This window comes from Scomber japonicus, chromosome 3 (assembly GCF_027409825.1).
Source record: "Scomber japonicus isolate fScoJap1 chromosome 3, fScoJap1.pri, whole genome shotgun sequence".
Taxonomy (NCBI): domain Eukaryota; kingdom Metazoa; phylum Chordata; class Actinopteri; order Scombriformes; family Scombridae; genus Scomber; species Scomber japonicus.
Window position 1 is genome coordinate 7,284,946 of NC_070580.1, and position 13,225 is coordinate 7,298,170.

The window sequence follows — 13,225 nt, forward strand, 5'->3', positions numbered from 1 at the left end:
GCATTACTCATTTCATTCTCTGATAAAGATGAATCATCAACCAGGCATGAAGACAGATATTTGGATGACACTAAAAGAGCTGCTAGAAAATGTGATCTCTTTCTTTCATCATATATAATGTGACTATAGTCCACTCACCATGTTATAATGATAAACACAAGGTTAGTCACAGCTTTATCATACTGTAAGCTGTTTTATATCAAAGTGTGGATGTACATGAGGATGCAGATCATTGATCTGTGATGTTTTCATGATTCTGATTTGATTGAATGTATCACAGTTGTAGTTGTCAATGAAACTCTGACCAAAGGTAAAACTCTCTTTCCTTTCCTTCAATCCTGAATTATTACATCTCACTTTATACCTGTATCATGTTCTTTTTTCTCATAGCAGTGGTTACATTCAGTGATTTCATCTTTGTCATACATACATACAGAAATACATTTTAAACCACATGAACAGGTAGTAATAAAACTTGGTTTCAGTCTTCAGCTAATTTATTAAGTTAGTTTCTTATGTTTTGGGCAATATAATTGTGGAGGTGGGAGTGGTTTTGGAAGTCACCTGTAGGAGAGAGACTGGGCAGAGCTGGCTCAGCATGAGCAGCACCAGGTGAGTTGATTAGCTCAGCTGGGCTGAGTTGACTAATGAAGCTCTCCTTTGTCTCAGCAGGAGTGGCTCAACTGAGATGGGGCTGTGTGCAATGAAGCTGAAGACAAGTTCTCTAAGATTGTAAGTTACTGCCATGGTGTAGATTTTTCCTGTCAAACCCCCAAATGCATATATTGTACAGTTGATCCACTTACAATGTGTATATTCACTGCTGTGTGTGGCCTTGCAAACACGAAATACTGTTTGGTCTGACCAGCAAATATGACATAGCAGAAAACCTAGAGTCTGCACTAGATTGTTTCATATATGTCAACTATAAAGCATGAAACAAAGGATTGGATAAAATGTTTAATCAATAAAATTAAATAGATACAATACAGAACACTAGTAGATTAAATAAAGTATATAAAATTTATGTTTAAATACATTTAGCCAGTTTTAAAATCTGGGATACACAACTGTGAAACTTCTATAGGTGCAAACATAGCTAAAGAGATAAATGGAGAAACAGAGAGAAGAGCACTTCAGCACTTGTCCTGTACCATTGTAGGATACTGTAAGTACCACACTAGCAGCTTAGTTAACAGGAGATGAGCAGAGAGTTGACACCGCTGGACTGACACCCTGAAGGCGGAACCAGGAGATTTCCTCCTCCGTCATCCTCTCCGTCTCCTAGGAGATCACTGGAGGATAAGCGCATGCACAGGGTGTCGGCTACCTGCAGGACTTGGGACGAAGCTGAGCCGGTACATAAAAAACATACAGAGAGAAAGTTAAGCAGTGAGCAACTAAAACATAAAAGTTAATTTCAATTCATTTAAACATCAAAAACACACCTACCATCTCCAGTCCTACTGCACACATCCAGAGTGTCCATCACAATCTTCCCCAGCGCCCTGCGGGACACGTTCTAGAGAGAAAGAGGGGATTTAAACTTGTTTGGTGTAATGTTTCATTCTGCTGCAAAAAAGAAGAATAATGCACTAAAATCATATTGTAAATGTGATATTTTTTTGTGTTTCTGACTAACTGTCCTGGGTATATCCTGCAATACATAATAGTGACCTGGATAAGCAGAAAATCAATAGCTGGAATAAACACTAGATGGCACTATAGAGGTGTATGTGTAAGTGAGGTGAGTTCAGTTCAGAGCTTTGAGTGGTAAATAATTTCACCTTGTTACGTAGCTGCAGCAGCAGAGTCAGAGTATCTTTGAGTTTTTCCTCCAGCAAAGACAGATGGGTTTTTTCTGTCTCCTCCAGCCTCGTTTTGTCCTCCTCTTCCTCTGTTCTCTGGTAACAGGAAGAGGAATAAACAAATACATTACAATCTTAACTATGTCTAATTGAGCCAAGTTAAAACTTTCTTCTATGGTGTACTCCAGAAACCTCAAATTCAACCCTCAACATTCAAAAATCAAACATTTTATGGCCATGTCAACACAATAAACTGCTGATTCACTGAATCAGTGTGGCTATATTAGCCACACTGATTAGCATGTTAATGAGACAGAAGAAAGTGATGGAATGAAAATGTGTCCAGAATTTAGTCTGAGTTTATCCAGAAAGAAGATAATTTGAAAGGAGTATCAGACATTTATTGATGACAGCAAGAAACTATGTTTTAAAATAATTGAGATTTAAGAAAGGAACTCAAGTTATTGGCATATTAGACCAGATTTGTTTAACTTTTTAAACTTGTTGTCCCCATCCCCAACTGACACCGACCCCGAGTGACATTACTTGGGGCAACTGAACAAATTTGACAAGACTCACAAAAAGGTTTTATATAATACATGCAGTAGACTAGTGCTTGCAAACACATGTAAGCTAATGACTAATAATAAATCATCTGATAAACCATTAAAGTGAAGTGTTGTGGGGACTTTAAACTTTGTTACAATTTTCTTTGATCAGACTGCCACTCCGATAAGACGAGATTTTTTTTTACTTAATCTGACATTATCCCTCCAGAGCAGTTCCACATTCAACAAAACCATTAATCACATTTCTCCTTCTCTTTCACCCACCTTCTCCTCTTCACAGTTTCTGCAGCCTTCTGGATGCTGTTGGTTTGGTTCCTTCCAGGTGCAGCGCCCCCTGCTGTCTTTAGAAGTGTGGTTTTTGTCATGCAGGTGGCTCTGAGATAGCAGCTGGTGGACCACATGTTTCTGACAGCTGGATGAGGAGAGAGAGGGCACAGTTACAGGTTTCTGTGAGTGGGCACTTGTTGGATTTTTGTAAGTTTGTTTCCATCTATGTCACATAGCTCAATCACCCTCAAAGACTTACTTGTCTTTCAATTAATACACAGTTGCTGTTTGGTTTATTGATGGCTCTATCTATGTCTCTGCTGAGAAAAGTTGAAGGCTGAATCACAGCTACAGTTTTGATACTTCCACACTTGCTGGGAACCGGCAGTTAAGAAGCTTCTCACACAAGGATTAAACAATGAAAAGTGTCAAAGAGTTCACCTAATCAAACATAAGAGTATGAAATCCATTACGCATGTTAGCACAGAGAGCTGCAGGTATCTACTGGATATCCGGGGAAGATTAAGCACTAATTCCACATATTCTGAAGATGTTATCAGATTACAAAACAACAAAAAGTAAGAATAGTCCTTTAAGGTGTTGATGTGCGTCAGAAATCAGCTAACCCTTTCCCGCAGCTATGCAGTCGGCTGATCTGCTTCTTCACCTCCATCAGGCAGCACTGTCCTTCGTCGCTGCCCCCCCTGTCCTCCTCCTCTTCATCGGAAGCAGCTCTCCCCTCCACTGCTCTCTGCAGACCCTCTGCATCTGCAAACAGACCAATCTTTTTGCTTTTGCTGACAATGTATTGTGCAAGACTTTTCACATGTGCACTGGTCTACATTGGTATTTCATGAAAAAAACTAATGGTGGTGGTTTAAATGTTCTGTTTACCCTGTTGCAAAGCTTGAAATTGATCAGTCACCCCCTGACAAACATGCTGAATGGAAACAAAGACGGTTGCAAAATGTGCAATGCCACTGCTGGTGAAAACCTATAGTTCACACACTGATTCATCAGCTCTCCAGTCACTCACCTGTCTTGCTGCAGGTCTCTTCTTCAACTGAGTAAATATGTTCATGGGCAGGGTTGGGAATGCAGGTGCAGCAGGATCTGAGGGTAGAAAATAAACCTTAAATATCTTGCTAGTTAGTGTGGACCAATATTCTCCTTCATTGGTGCATGATGCATGATGACTCAACGTAGCATTTGCAGGATTGGGCCTGTATGATGAATCGCTGCTAGCACCAATTAAGGTTTTTATGTAACATCCCAGCCTTGTTCTTCATTTTGGCTACTGTCTAATAATAACATGCGTACAAACCGCCTGTCCTACAGGAGAGTACTAGTGACGTTCCAGATCAGATATGAAATCCATTTATCAAATCCTTTTAAATCTCTGATCGGATCGTAACAGGTTACCTTTAAACATTTTCAAGTTTCTTTGATTGTTGGCAGAAACACAACAGTTTTTACTGGCAGCTTAAATAATGTTCCAACCTGTAGCTACAACCTGAAAATGTGCTGTGCAGCGTAATACATCGTGTTAATAAAAATGTATCTGAGACACTTAATTAACAGCTGTAGCCTGCTGTGGTTCAGTGTTATGAAACTTATCGGATTCAAATGTTGACATTGACAATCCACAGAAAATGAGAAGCCTTCTACCTGTGTGCTTGAAAAAAGATGAAAAGGTTTGGCAGGAGCTTCGTTATCATCGGAGTTTAACAAATACAGGCATTTTGCTGTCTGTGAACAGGATCCAAAATGGAAACGACTATCAGGGCCCGTCACTATATGTGACATGTTAGACTTCAAATCAATTGTAGCTGGCATGATGTGCAAAGATGATGTGGCGTGAGAGGCCACAGACGAACTTCTTAAATCAGATACAGTACCAGCCAAAAGTGTCAGTACTGACATACTTTCTTTATCGAGGGAATGCAAAGATGTTTTCAAACTTTAGACTGATACCGTATGACAAAAACCATGTTGTCTGAAGGTTCAAACGTGCCAATCTTTCCATCTGAGGCTAGAATCAGTTGTGATCTACATGAAGTTCTACATGGGATTAAATTCTACAAATTCCATTTTCAGGCTGATTATAAATGAAGTTTTATAATTAAGTTCGGGAACAAAGATGACGCCTCATGCCTCCCTTATTTCCACACAAGTAGTACTTAAGTCACACCTTATCCGCTCTTCTCCCTTTTGTCTTAACTTTCACATCCCTCCCTCCCAAACCCTTTCAAACACACTCTCTCTCTCTTTTGTTTGATTTCAGGAACCACTGGGCCTCCATCCAGGACAGGCTGAACCCTAACCCCCTAATGGTTCCCTCCCTATTCCCACCACAGGCTAGGTACAACATCCTGTGTCATCTAACCACCACCCTGATTCTCACGCCATCCCTTCATCCCTTACCCTAAACCCCGTCCCTTTATCCCTTCATCCCACACCCCTTACCCTCCATCCCCTCATCACTCCACCCTCCAACCCTAACCCTTCCTCCCTTAACTCTCCAACCCTAACCCTTCATCCCTAATCATTCAACCCTCATCCCTTCATCCCTCATCCCTTCAGGTCTAACACTTCTACTTTTGTTGGAATACATCCTTAAACTCATATGTAAATTGGTGTGGTCTTTGTTAGTGAATGTAGTCTGATCCTAGTCTGAGGCAACCTTGTATTGGAAAGATCATGTAGTCCTGGAAACACACACTGGGTGTTATCTGTTCACTAATCTGTTGTTAGTAAGAGTGTAGCTTGACATTTAGCCTGTCACTTGTGAATTCAAAGTCAGATTCATTTCTTCCAGATTCTGAATATCTGGCTCTTTTTTGTTTGTTGTTGGGTGCTCAAACATTTGCTTAATGTTAGGTGGATGAGAGCAGCGAGAGTCAACCAAAACAGTAAAGGCTTTAAATCAAAACAATGAGCTGAAAGATGAAAAAAACCCTGTTTTGAAGAAAAGTTTTGGATTATTTTCTGGGGGTTTGTCACTATGAGTGACCCCTTTTTATGTCAAATGTGTCTTTGACAACCTTCAGAGCAGGTTTCAACTGTCTCTGATGTATTGTAGATGCAAATGAGTTGAATTGGGTACAATCTGTTCACTGTGCAGGCCTAGACAGAGAGTCTTTGTTAAACATTAACGCAGTGGTTTTGTTGCTCTATCTGCTTTTAACCCAACACTCTGGTTTTGATCGAGTGTAACTTTACCTGTTGGTTTTTAGTGCATTGAATTTCAAATCAGCACACCAGAGAGACAAGTGATAAATAGTGTAAATAGATGCACAGACACACCCCCACATGAGACCACACACATTGTTCGTACCTGTACTGCTGCAGCTCAGTCTCCAGCTGTGTGATCCTGGACTGGAGCTGCGGCACAGACTGGGCCTGTTCCTGGATCATCCGAACCCTCTCAAGCCCCAAGCTCAGAGCCTCCCTGGCCTCCTCCGCTCGCCTCCTGATGGAGATCATCCGAGATCATCAAGCCATTTCTCTAAAATGTCTACGCTCTGCTATTAAACATAATCAAACTTTATGAAACTCCCTGTAATAAATGCACCAACCTGATTTGAGCGTTCTCCTTCCTCAGTGCACCCTCCACCCCATGCAGCTTGCGCACTTCCTGGTACGCCCATCGCACCTCCTCCTCCAGACGCTCATTAAATTTGATGGCCTCCTCCAGCTGCCCATCGCGTGAGGAGCGGATCAGCTTCAACTCCCTTAAGAGGGGGTCTCTCATGTCCCGTCTCCTCAATGACCTCCTCTCCCTGTCACCTCCAGCACTAGACTGTCCTTTAATTCTGAGTGTTGGCACCAGTTTTCCCTGTATGAGGGTGATGGAAGTTGAAGGAGACGAAACGGTAGACTTAAAGCTGGAGGCAGAGGGGAGGGTGCGGCTCCTCTCGCGTCGGAGGGCCACCTCCAGCGCCAGGCAGCGAGCATCGCTCCCCTGCAGTGCTGAGCGGAGGTCCTCCACCAACTCCCTCAGAGCTGCTACCTCCTCTGGAGAAGAAAGAGACTGTTAAATTTGTGGTGAAAGTGAAATCAAATGTGTTCATCTTGTGTATGGGTCATTTTTTCTTAGATAAATATTAATTTAAATACAAGAACAAAGAACAGGATCTCACTTTGAAAGAGTGTTTTGTATTAGTGTCACACAGCTTTTTTCAGTGACACTAAGTACATTTGCTCAGGTACTACACATACACACAGGTGATAAATTAAAGGAAAATCCAACATAAATGTTCATAGTAAGGTGTTGGGCCACCGGAACAGCTTAAGTGCTCCTTGGCATTGATTCTACAGTCTCTGAACTCTACTGGAGGGATGAACTCCATTCTTCCAAAAGATTTTCCCTCATTGGAGAGCACTGCCCAACACATCGCACCAAATCTTCTTTAGGTGTTCAGTTCGGTTGAGATGTGGTGACTGTAAAGACCATAGCATGTGATTCACATCATTTTCATACTCATCGAACCATTCAGTGACCCCTCGTGCACTGTGGATGGGAGTATTGTCAACCTGGAAGAGACCACTCCCATCAGGATAGAAATGGTGAGGTTTCATCACAGGATAAACATGATCACTCAGAACAACCCTTCAGAGCAACCCTTCCCTGTACTGTTGTTTTTCTTTAATTTTTTACCCGTCTGTTATTACTGTGCAACTGTACATTTGTACTTTATGCTACTTTATGTACTTCCACTCACTTTAGAGGGAAATGTTGTATTTCAAACTGCACTTAAGTTGTCAGGCAGCTGTAGTAACTAGTAACTGATTTACATACAAAACATATGGTGAAAACAATATAGAGTAATTTTACATAATTAACCTTTTGACCTTTGAATTAGTAGCTAATGGAGACTTTTTAAAAAAAAATGTGCTTCCTTTACTTTTTTTTCAACTTCAGTAAATGATCTGAACACACTCTCCACCACTATACTTTTTAGAAAACGTGAGACTGTAGAGCAGTTTAAAAAGGTGGTGCAGGAGGAGGATAATAAATCAGAAGTGGAGGTAGGGAAAGTTACAGTTGCTAAAGACAAAAAATAAATATTTTTTGGTATTTGGTATTAATATTATCTTCCTTTTCTCTACACACTGTCTCAAGACAACTATTAATGCTGTGTGTATTTCTAACCAGTGAATAATGAGTAGGGCTACATCACAAGTAGGCAGCCAGATGAGTTTAGAAATAAGAGGAACACAACTATTCGTTTCACAAACAAGGGCTTAAACTAGAGCCACAGTCAAAATTGTAAGTGGAGCAAAATACCCCCCCCAAGTTTTTAATAAACCTCATCGAGATGTGCACAGTTACAGTTAGAAGGTATGGCAACAGACTACATTAACACTCAATATTCTATGAGGCATTTAAATGCAGTTTGACTTGCAGTATGAGGTAAACATCGGTACCTGATTCACGGTCTTCTGTGGTTCGACCTTTACTAGGTCTGTGTGCTGGTCCACTCTGATCTCTCGTCAGATCAAAACTGACACATTTTCTCCGCCTGACGCGCGGCCACCGGAGCCGGATCTGTCTCTCCACCAGCTCTGTGTCCTCAGTCACGGGCAGACGCCAGGCACACTCCCCGGTGCCTCTGCGCACACTGCGCACACGGAAATACCCACAGAGGCGCGAGTGAAAGTCTTTAAAGGACAGCTGGCTGGGCAGCCCAGAACAAACATCTTTAAACTCTTCGTCTTCTTCCTCTTTTTCTGCATCTCCAGTTACTCCTTTCTGTCCTTTCGTCTTTCCTTTCTCAGCTCCAGTGAGCCCCAGCACTGCGCAGAGTGAGGTGAAATCCTCCGCAGACACCGTATCGTCCCGGTTGGTGTAAGCAAGGTGGTGGAAGACCTCCTGCAGGTATTGATCTATTCCAGTGGCCAACACTACGATTTCGTTCTCTACACAGGGATCAGGGCAGTGGTGATGGGCCAGTGCGCTCCGTAGCCACTCGCTTTTACGCGCTGCTCGGGGCGAGGGCTGGACGCACTGCAGAGCCAATGCAGCACGCTCCATGACTGCACATAAACTTACTTTCTCCTCCAGGTGTTATCAAATAAAAATCTGATCACGGCAATAAGCACTGGATATAATTTCAACCCTGGATTAAACTGAAAGGCTTTCTCGTGCGCTTTGGTGCAGCGTAATTCTCTGGAAACCTCACCTAAGATTCCTTTCCGGCACATCCAGTCAAGATCTGATCCCCTCGGGTGCTAAAACTCCCAGTCCTCCGACTCCACCCTTTTTGTGGACACACACACACACACACACACACACACACACACACACACACACACACACACACACACACACACCCTGCATGTGTGTGTCTATGTGTGTGATTGTACAGTGCCAACTAAGTGCTTTTCACAGATTTCTGTGAAGTGAAGCCAATGTTGATGCAGTAATAGTCTGAGATTTCGAAAAGTGGATCACACACACACCCACCCACACACACACAGATACACATAAACACTGCTAAAGCATATCCAACTAATCATGTCCTTAATGAACTCTCTGAAAGTACTCAGAGACACTTGAGTTTTAGGATCTGTGGTAAATCCTTACAATAAGCAGTATCTGCAAACCATATCTCTGTTGATTATCAGATAAAATGTAATGTGAGATCACATATTGCTCATATAAGTGAGTTTTTAGGGCTTTGTCGAAATGTGATAAAAACAAAACCATAACAATTCGGAATGCGTCATGGTGGGTTTCAGTTTGCACTTTAACCAGAATGATGCTTAAGTGGACCTGAGTCACTACCTGTGTGGCAGCAACAACAAAAAAAGAGTAAAATGAGTCTTGATATTTAATCTGTCGCCAGTTGCCAACCACACACATTCCTTCAATTGCAAGTCAAACATTCATTTCTGTTTTTTATCCTTGAGGAAACCGAGCAACTCCCAGCGGAAATACCTTTCCCCGCTCTGACCTCACCACTTGTCACAAACCTGACAGCCTAAACAAAGAGAGCATCTTGGTTACACTCACCTAGGCATGACTAGACAGTAATTACACCGCATGAATTACTCCCCACTGGTGCATTTAACTATCACATTACACACTGAAAATAAGTTAATGAGGCCTGAACTAGTGCTCAAACGATTCATTAAAAAATCTTAAAAATTGTCAATTAATAAGAAGAGTTTTGGATTTTTGTTTGAAAGTGAACAATTTGAAGACATTACTTTAGCTCAGTGAAATTGAAATGGACATTTTTTATTATTTAAAGACATTTGTAGATACATATTACAATATCAAAGACAAGCAGACAAAATTCTATACTCAAAGTCTGCACAAAAATGCTTATAAACCATAAAAGAAAATTCTGATAGATCTGGTTGTACAAACTATTTTAGTACTTGCTGACATTTAGTAGTTGAAACAGTAATTGAAGTAATACAATGAACTTTGATGAACTTAAAACACACTAAAAGAGTGACAGCTACACCTATATATAGATATGACAGACACAGATATAATATTGTATATCTAATCACTTATTCTACATTGCGTAACATACGTAACCAACAGGGTTGGCGTGGTAACGACTTGTAAATCACAAGGTAGCTATGCCCTAAAGCATACCTCACTTTATAATCTATGTCAGTCTAAATGAGACCATAATTACAACATAAACATAATGGTGTATTAAAGAAGACTTCAAACTAGCAATTGAAGCCATATTGCGATTGAGGTCTTGTTGATCTTGTCGTCATCTTTTTGGAGCCAGTGCAGTCGCCCCATGCTGCCATTTAGAAAGAATGCATGTTTAAAGCACTTCCTCATTGGCTTCACTTTTTAGACCTGGACCTATACCGGCTTAGGTTCCATATGGTATCCATATTTTCAACTTAGCAATAAAATATGATCATATTTTCCAAAAGTTACACTATTTCTTGGGGTATATATAAACCATTTTTAAAAACAATATTAAAATTGGCTAAAGTGGCTAACATAGGAAAACATACTTATTTATAAAGTCCTGGCTTTGGCCTTGGAAGCATTGCACTAGACTCCCACACTAACCAATCTTGGATAATGGAACTGTGCTTCATGCAAACCAGCAAAAAAAGACAAAAGCACACACACAACTGCTTCACCTCTCTTAAAAGGAGAGAATAGAGGTATATATCATTCAAAATGCATCACATATACTACTGAAAACAAAACAAAAAGAGCTGAAGACCTTTCATTTTCACCTTTACATACCATACAATGATTTAATGGCTAATATATGAGTCATATGAACACATAAGCTCACAGAAGGAGACCTCAGATATTATTTAGTCTTTGTTTTGGTTCCTAACGTCTAATCTGAATGTGTTTGACCTGCAGTGCTCGCCGTGATTCATCTGGGACTTTTACCTTTGGACAGGTGAGTGTACAGTTTCATTGTTACCTGAGGATAAAAATGTGAAATACACACAAACACACACACGCACGCACGCACACACACATACACACACATAGAAATAACACACACTCCCCAAAAACACACAAATTATCCTGAAGATACAGAAAGACACTTATCACCTGAGGCATATTTCACAGACGTGTGGAGACAGGCAGAGCTTAGTGGCGGTAATCGCTTCAGTTCCTCTGGTTGTGTCTTGGAAACGATGTTTTCCTTTCGAGTCTGCTGTGGAAGAATCCGTGATAAGACAATCAAGGTCAAGGTGTGCACTTCAGCCACAGAAACACAAGCTGTATTTGTATGTAATGCACCGATGCACTGGTAAATAAAAACTACTGTATGTGCTTATCAATCAGAAAGTAATGACTACTATTAGTAGACATAATCATACATTTAAAACACTTATTTCTGCTTATACCTTCTGTATACTCCTAATGCTAAATATGGGACATAAATAGTAGAGTGTTAACCCTTACATACTGTTAATGTTCTGACTCATAATTAGTCCCTATTAGTCCCTAATTCACATTCATACATTTTCCATCATGTTTAATGAATCCTTAATGATGATGTCAGAGAGCAAGCAGAGCATATTCTATTTATTTATGGAAAAAAGACACTATGTTATGGTCCAGGAGAACATTTTTTAGAATATAATCAATAAAACACGTTTCAATGGTTTAAATTTTGTACATTTGCATAAAAAAATGTGTATCAATTGCACCAATTTGTGTTTAAAAAGGTTCACATTAGGAAAAGTCCAGCTAAAAGAAAATGTGTATATGGTGTTTTTAAATTTCTCAAGTGTAAAAACTGGTCATATTTGACCCTAAACAGGATGTAAGGCTTAACCAAATGTGCACACACACATACAGTTGCCCATATAAGGAATTAGTGAATGCCCTTAGGTGCTGTTATTACAGTTAACTATTCCGTCAGAGATTCACTCGAACCTGCAGCCACACATCCATTCCTAGCAGCAGTTGGGTTGCGGAGCACATCAGTCGTCACTGCAGTCTTTTCAGAAAGAACATTTAGACCTTCCCTCTGTCCTGACTTGGGAATTAAAGCTCATCTTTTTCTATCAAGACGCGTCCAAAAAAAAAGGCTCAGGCTTACATAAATCACATAATGGGTGTTTTGGTGAGGAAAAATGCTCTTTTTTATCTGTTCTTGACGTATATTTGTGTGTATGTGTTTGTGTGGGGTAATTATTAGTTCATGTGCTGCTCAATTCAGGTCTCCTCAACCCTGCTGTCGTGCCCCCCCCCCCCCCCCCCCCACCCCCCTCCCTTTTCTGAGAGCCAGTCCTCCAGCTGCTGCCTGCTCTGGGTGAAAGGACCTGATCTGAAAATGAAAGGATGGTAAGCAAGAGGAACATGTTGTAAAAAAAAAGGGGGAGGTGGTATGGTGTCTTGTGTGTGTGTGTGTGTCAGTGTGTGTCAGTGTGTGTGAGTGTGTGTGCACCCATGCAGCCATGCCCGAATGTCCTGTCGTTCACCTTTCGGAGGAGGAGGAGTGAGGCAGTATCAGTATTGATAGGAGTTAGGTTCGGGCTTTGTGTAGGCTGCCATATGCTCCTCTGAGGGTCAACAAAAAGACAAATAGAGCCATACACTCCCAACACACACACATACACACACACACATACATACCACAGCTTTGAAGTGGTGACACTGACCGATATGCTGTGTTCAGATCACTAGAGGCTCATCCCCTCTTAACCCTGCAGGGAGGCAAAGGACTCTAACTGGGAGGTCACATGTTAACCTACTGTATTTGGCAGATTTTTGTTATCTGCTCTCGTTGTTATTGATCTGTGACTGTTTCCTTCTGCAGCCATAGGATAGAGTAAGAGATGCATGCGGCCTCCTAGTAACTGATGTGATATGTGGCTGTATAAAGGCTATAGTGGTTATCAGGTACAGATGTTACTGTCTTGTGCATTGTGTTCTGCTGCAAAATTCATCCTGAGTTAAAATGTGTGTTTTTTTTAATTCCACAGCAACTGAAATAACAAGTTTCCTGTCTCATGTGGCTGTAATTACTCACTACCGTATAATTTAATTAAATATAGTGAGAAGTTGGGACCAAATTAAATCTGAAAAAGCAATAGTGTAAATGTGGCAGTGGTAAA

General features: G+C 40.9%; 1 protein-coding gene across 1 annotated transcript; it reads right to left on the minus strand.

Moving 5' to 3' along the window:
• Positions 1 to 1,049: 1,049 nt before the first annotated feature.
• si:ch211-112f3.4 (EF-hand and coiled-coil domain-containing protein 1) lies at positions 1,050 to 8,681 on the minus strand. The gene is made up of 9 exons (XM_053316328.1): positions 8,084 to 8,681; positions 7,543 to 7,550; positions 6,223 to 6,677; positions 5,964 to 6,116; positions 3,271 to 3,462; positions 2,642 to 2,789; positions 1,788 to 1,904; positions 1,453 to 1,522; positions 1,050 to 1,350 (listed from the first exon to the last, which is right to left on the minus strand). The coding sequence occupies exons 1-9, from the start codon at positions 8,679 to 8,681 to the stop codon at positions 1,193 to 1,195; spliced, it is 1,899 nt and encodes a 632-aa protein (XP_053172303.1). The 3' UTR covers positions 1,050 to 1,192.
• Positions 8,682 to 13,225: the final 4,544 nt, after the last annotated feature.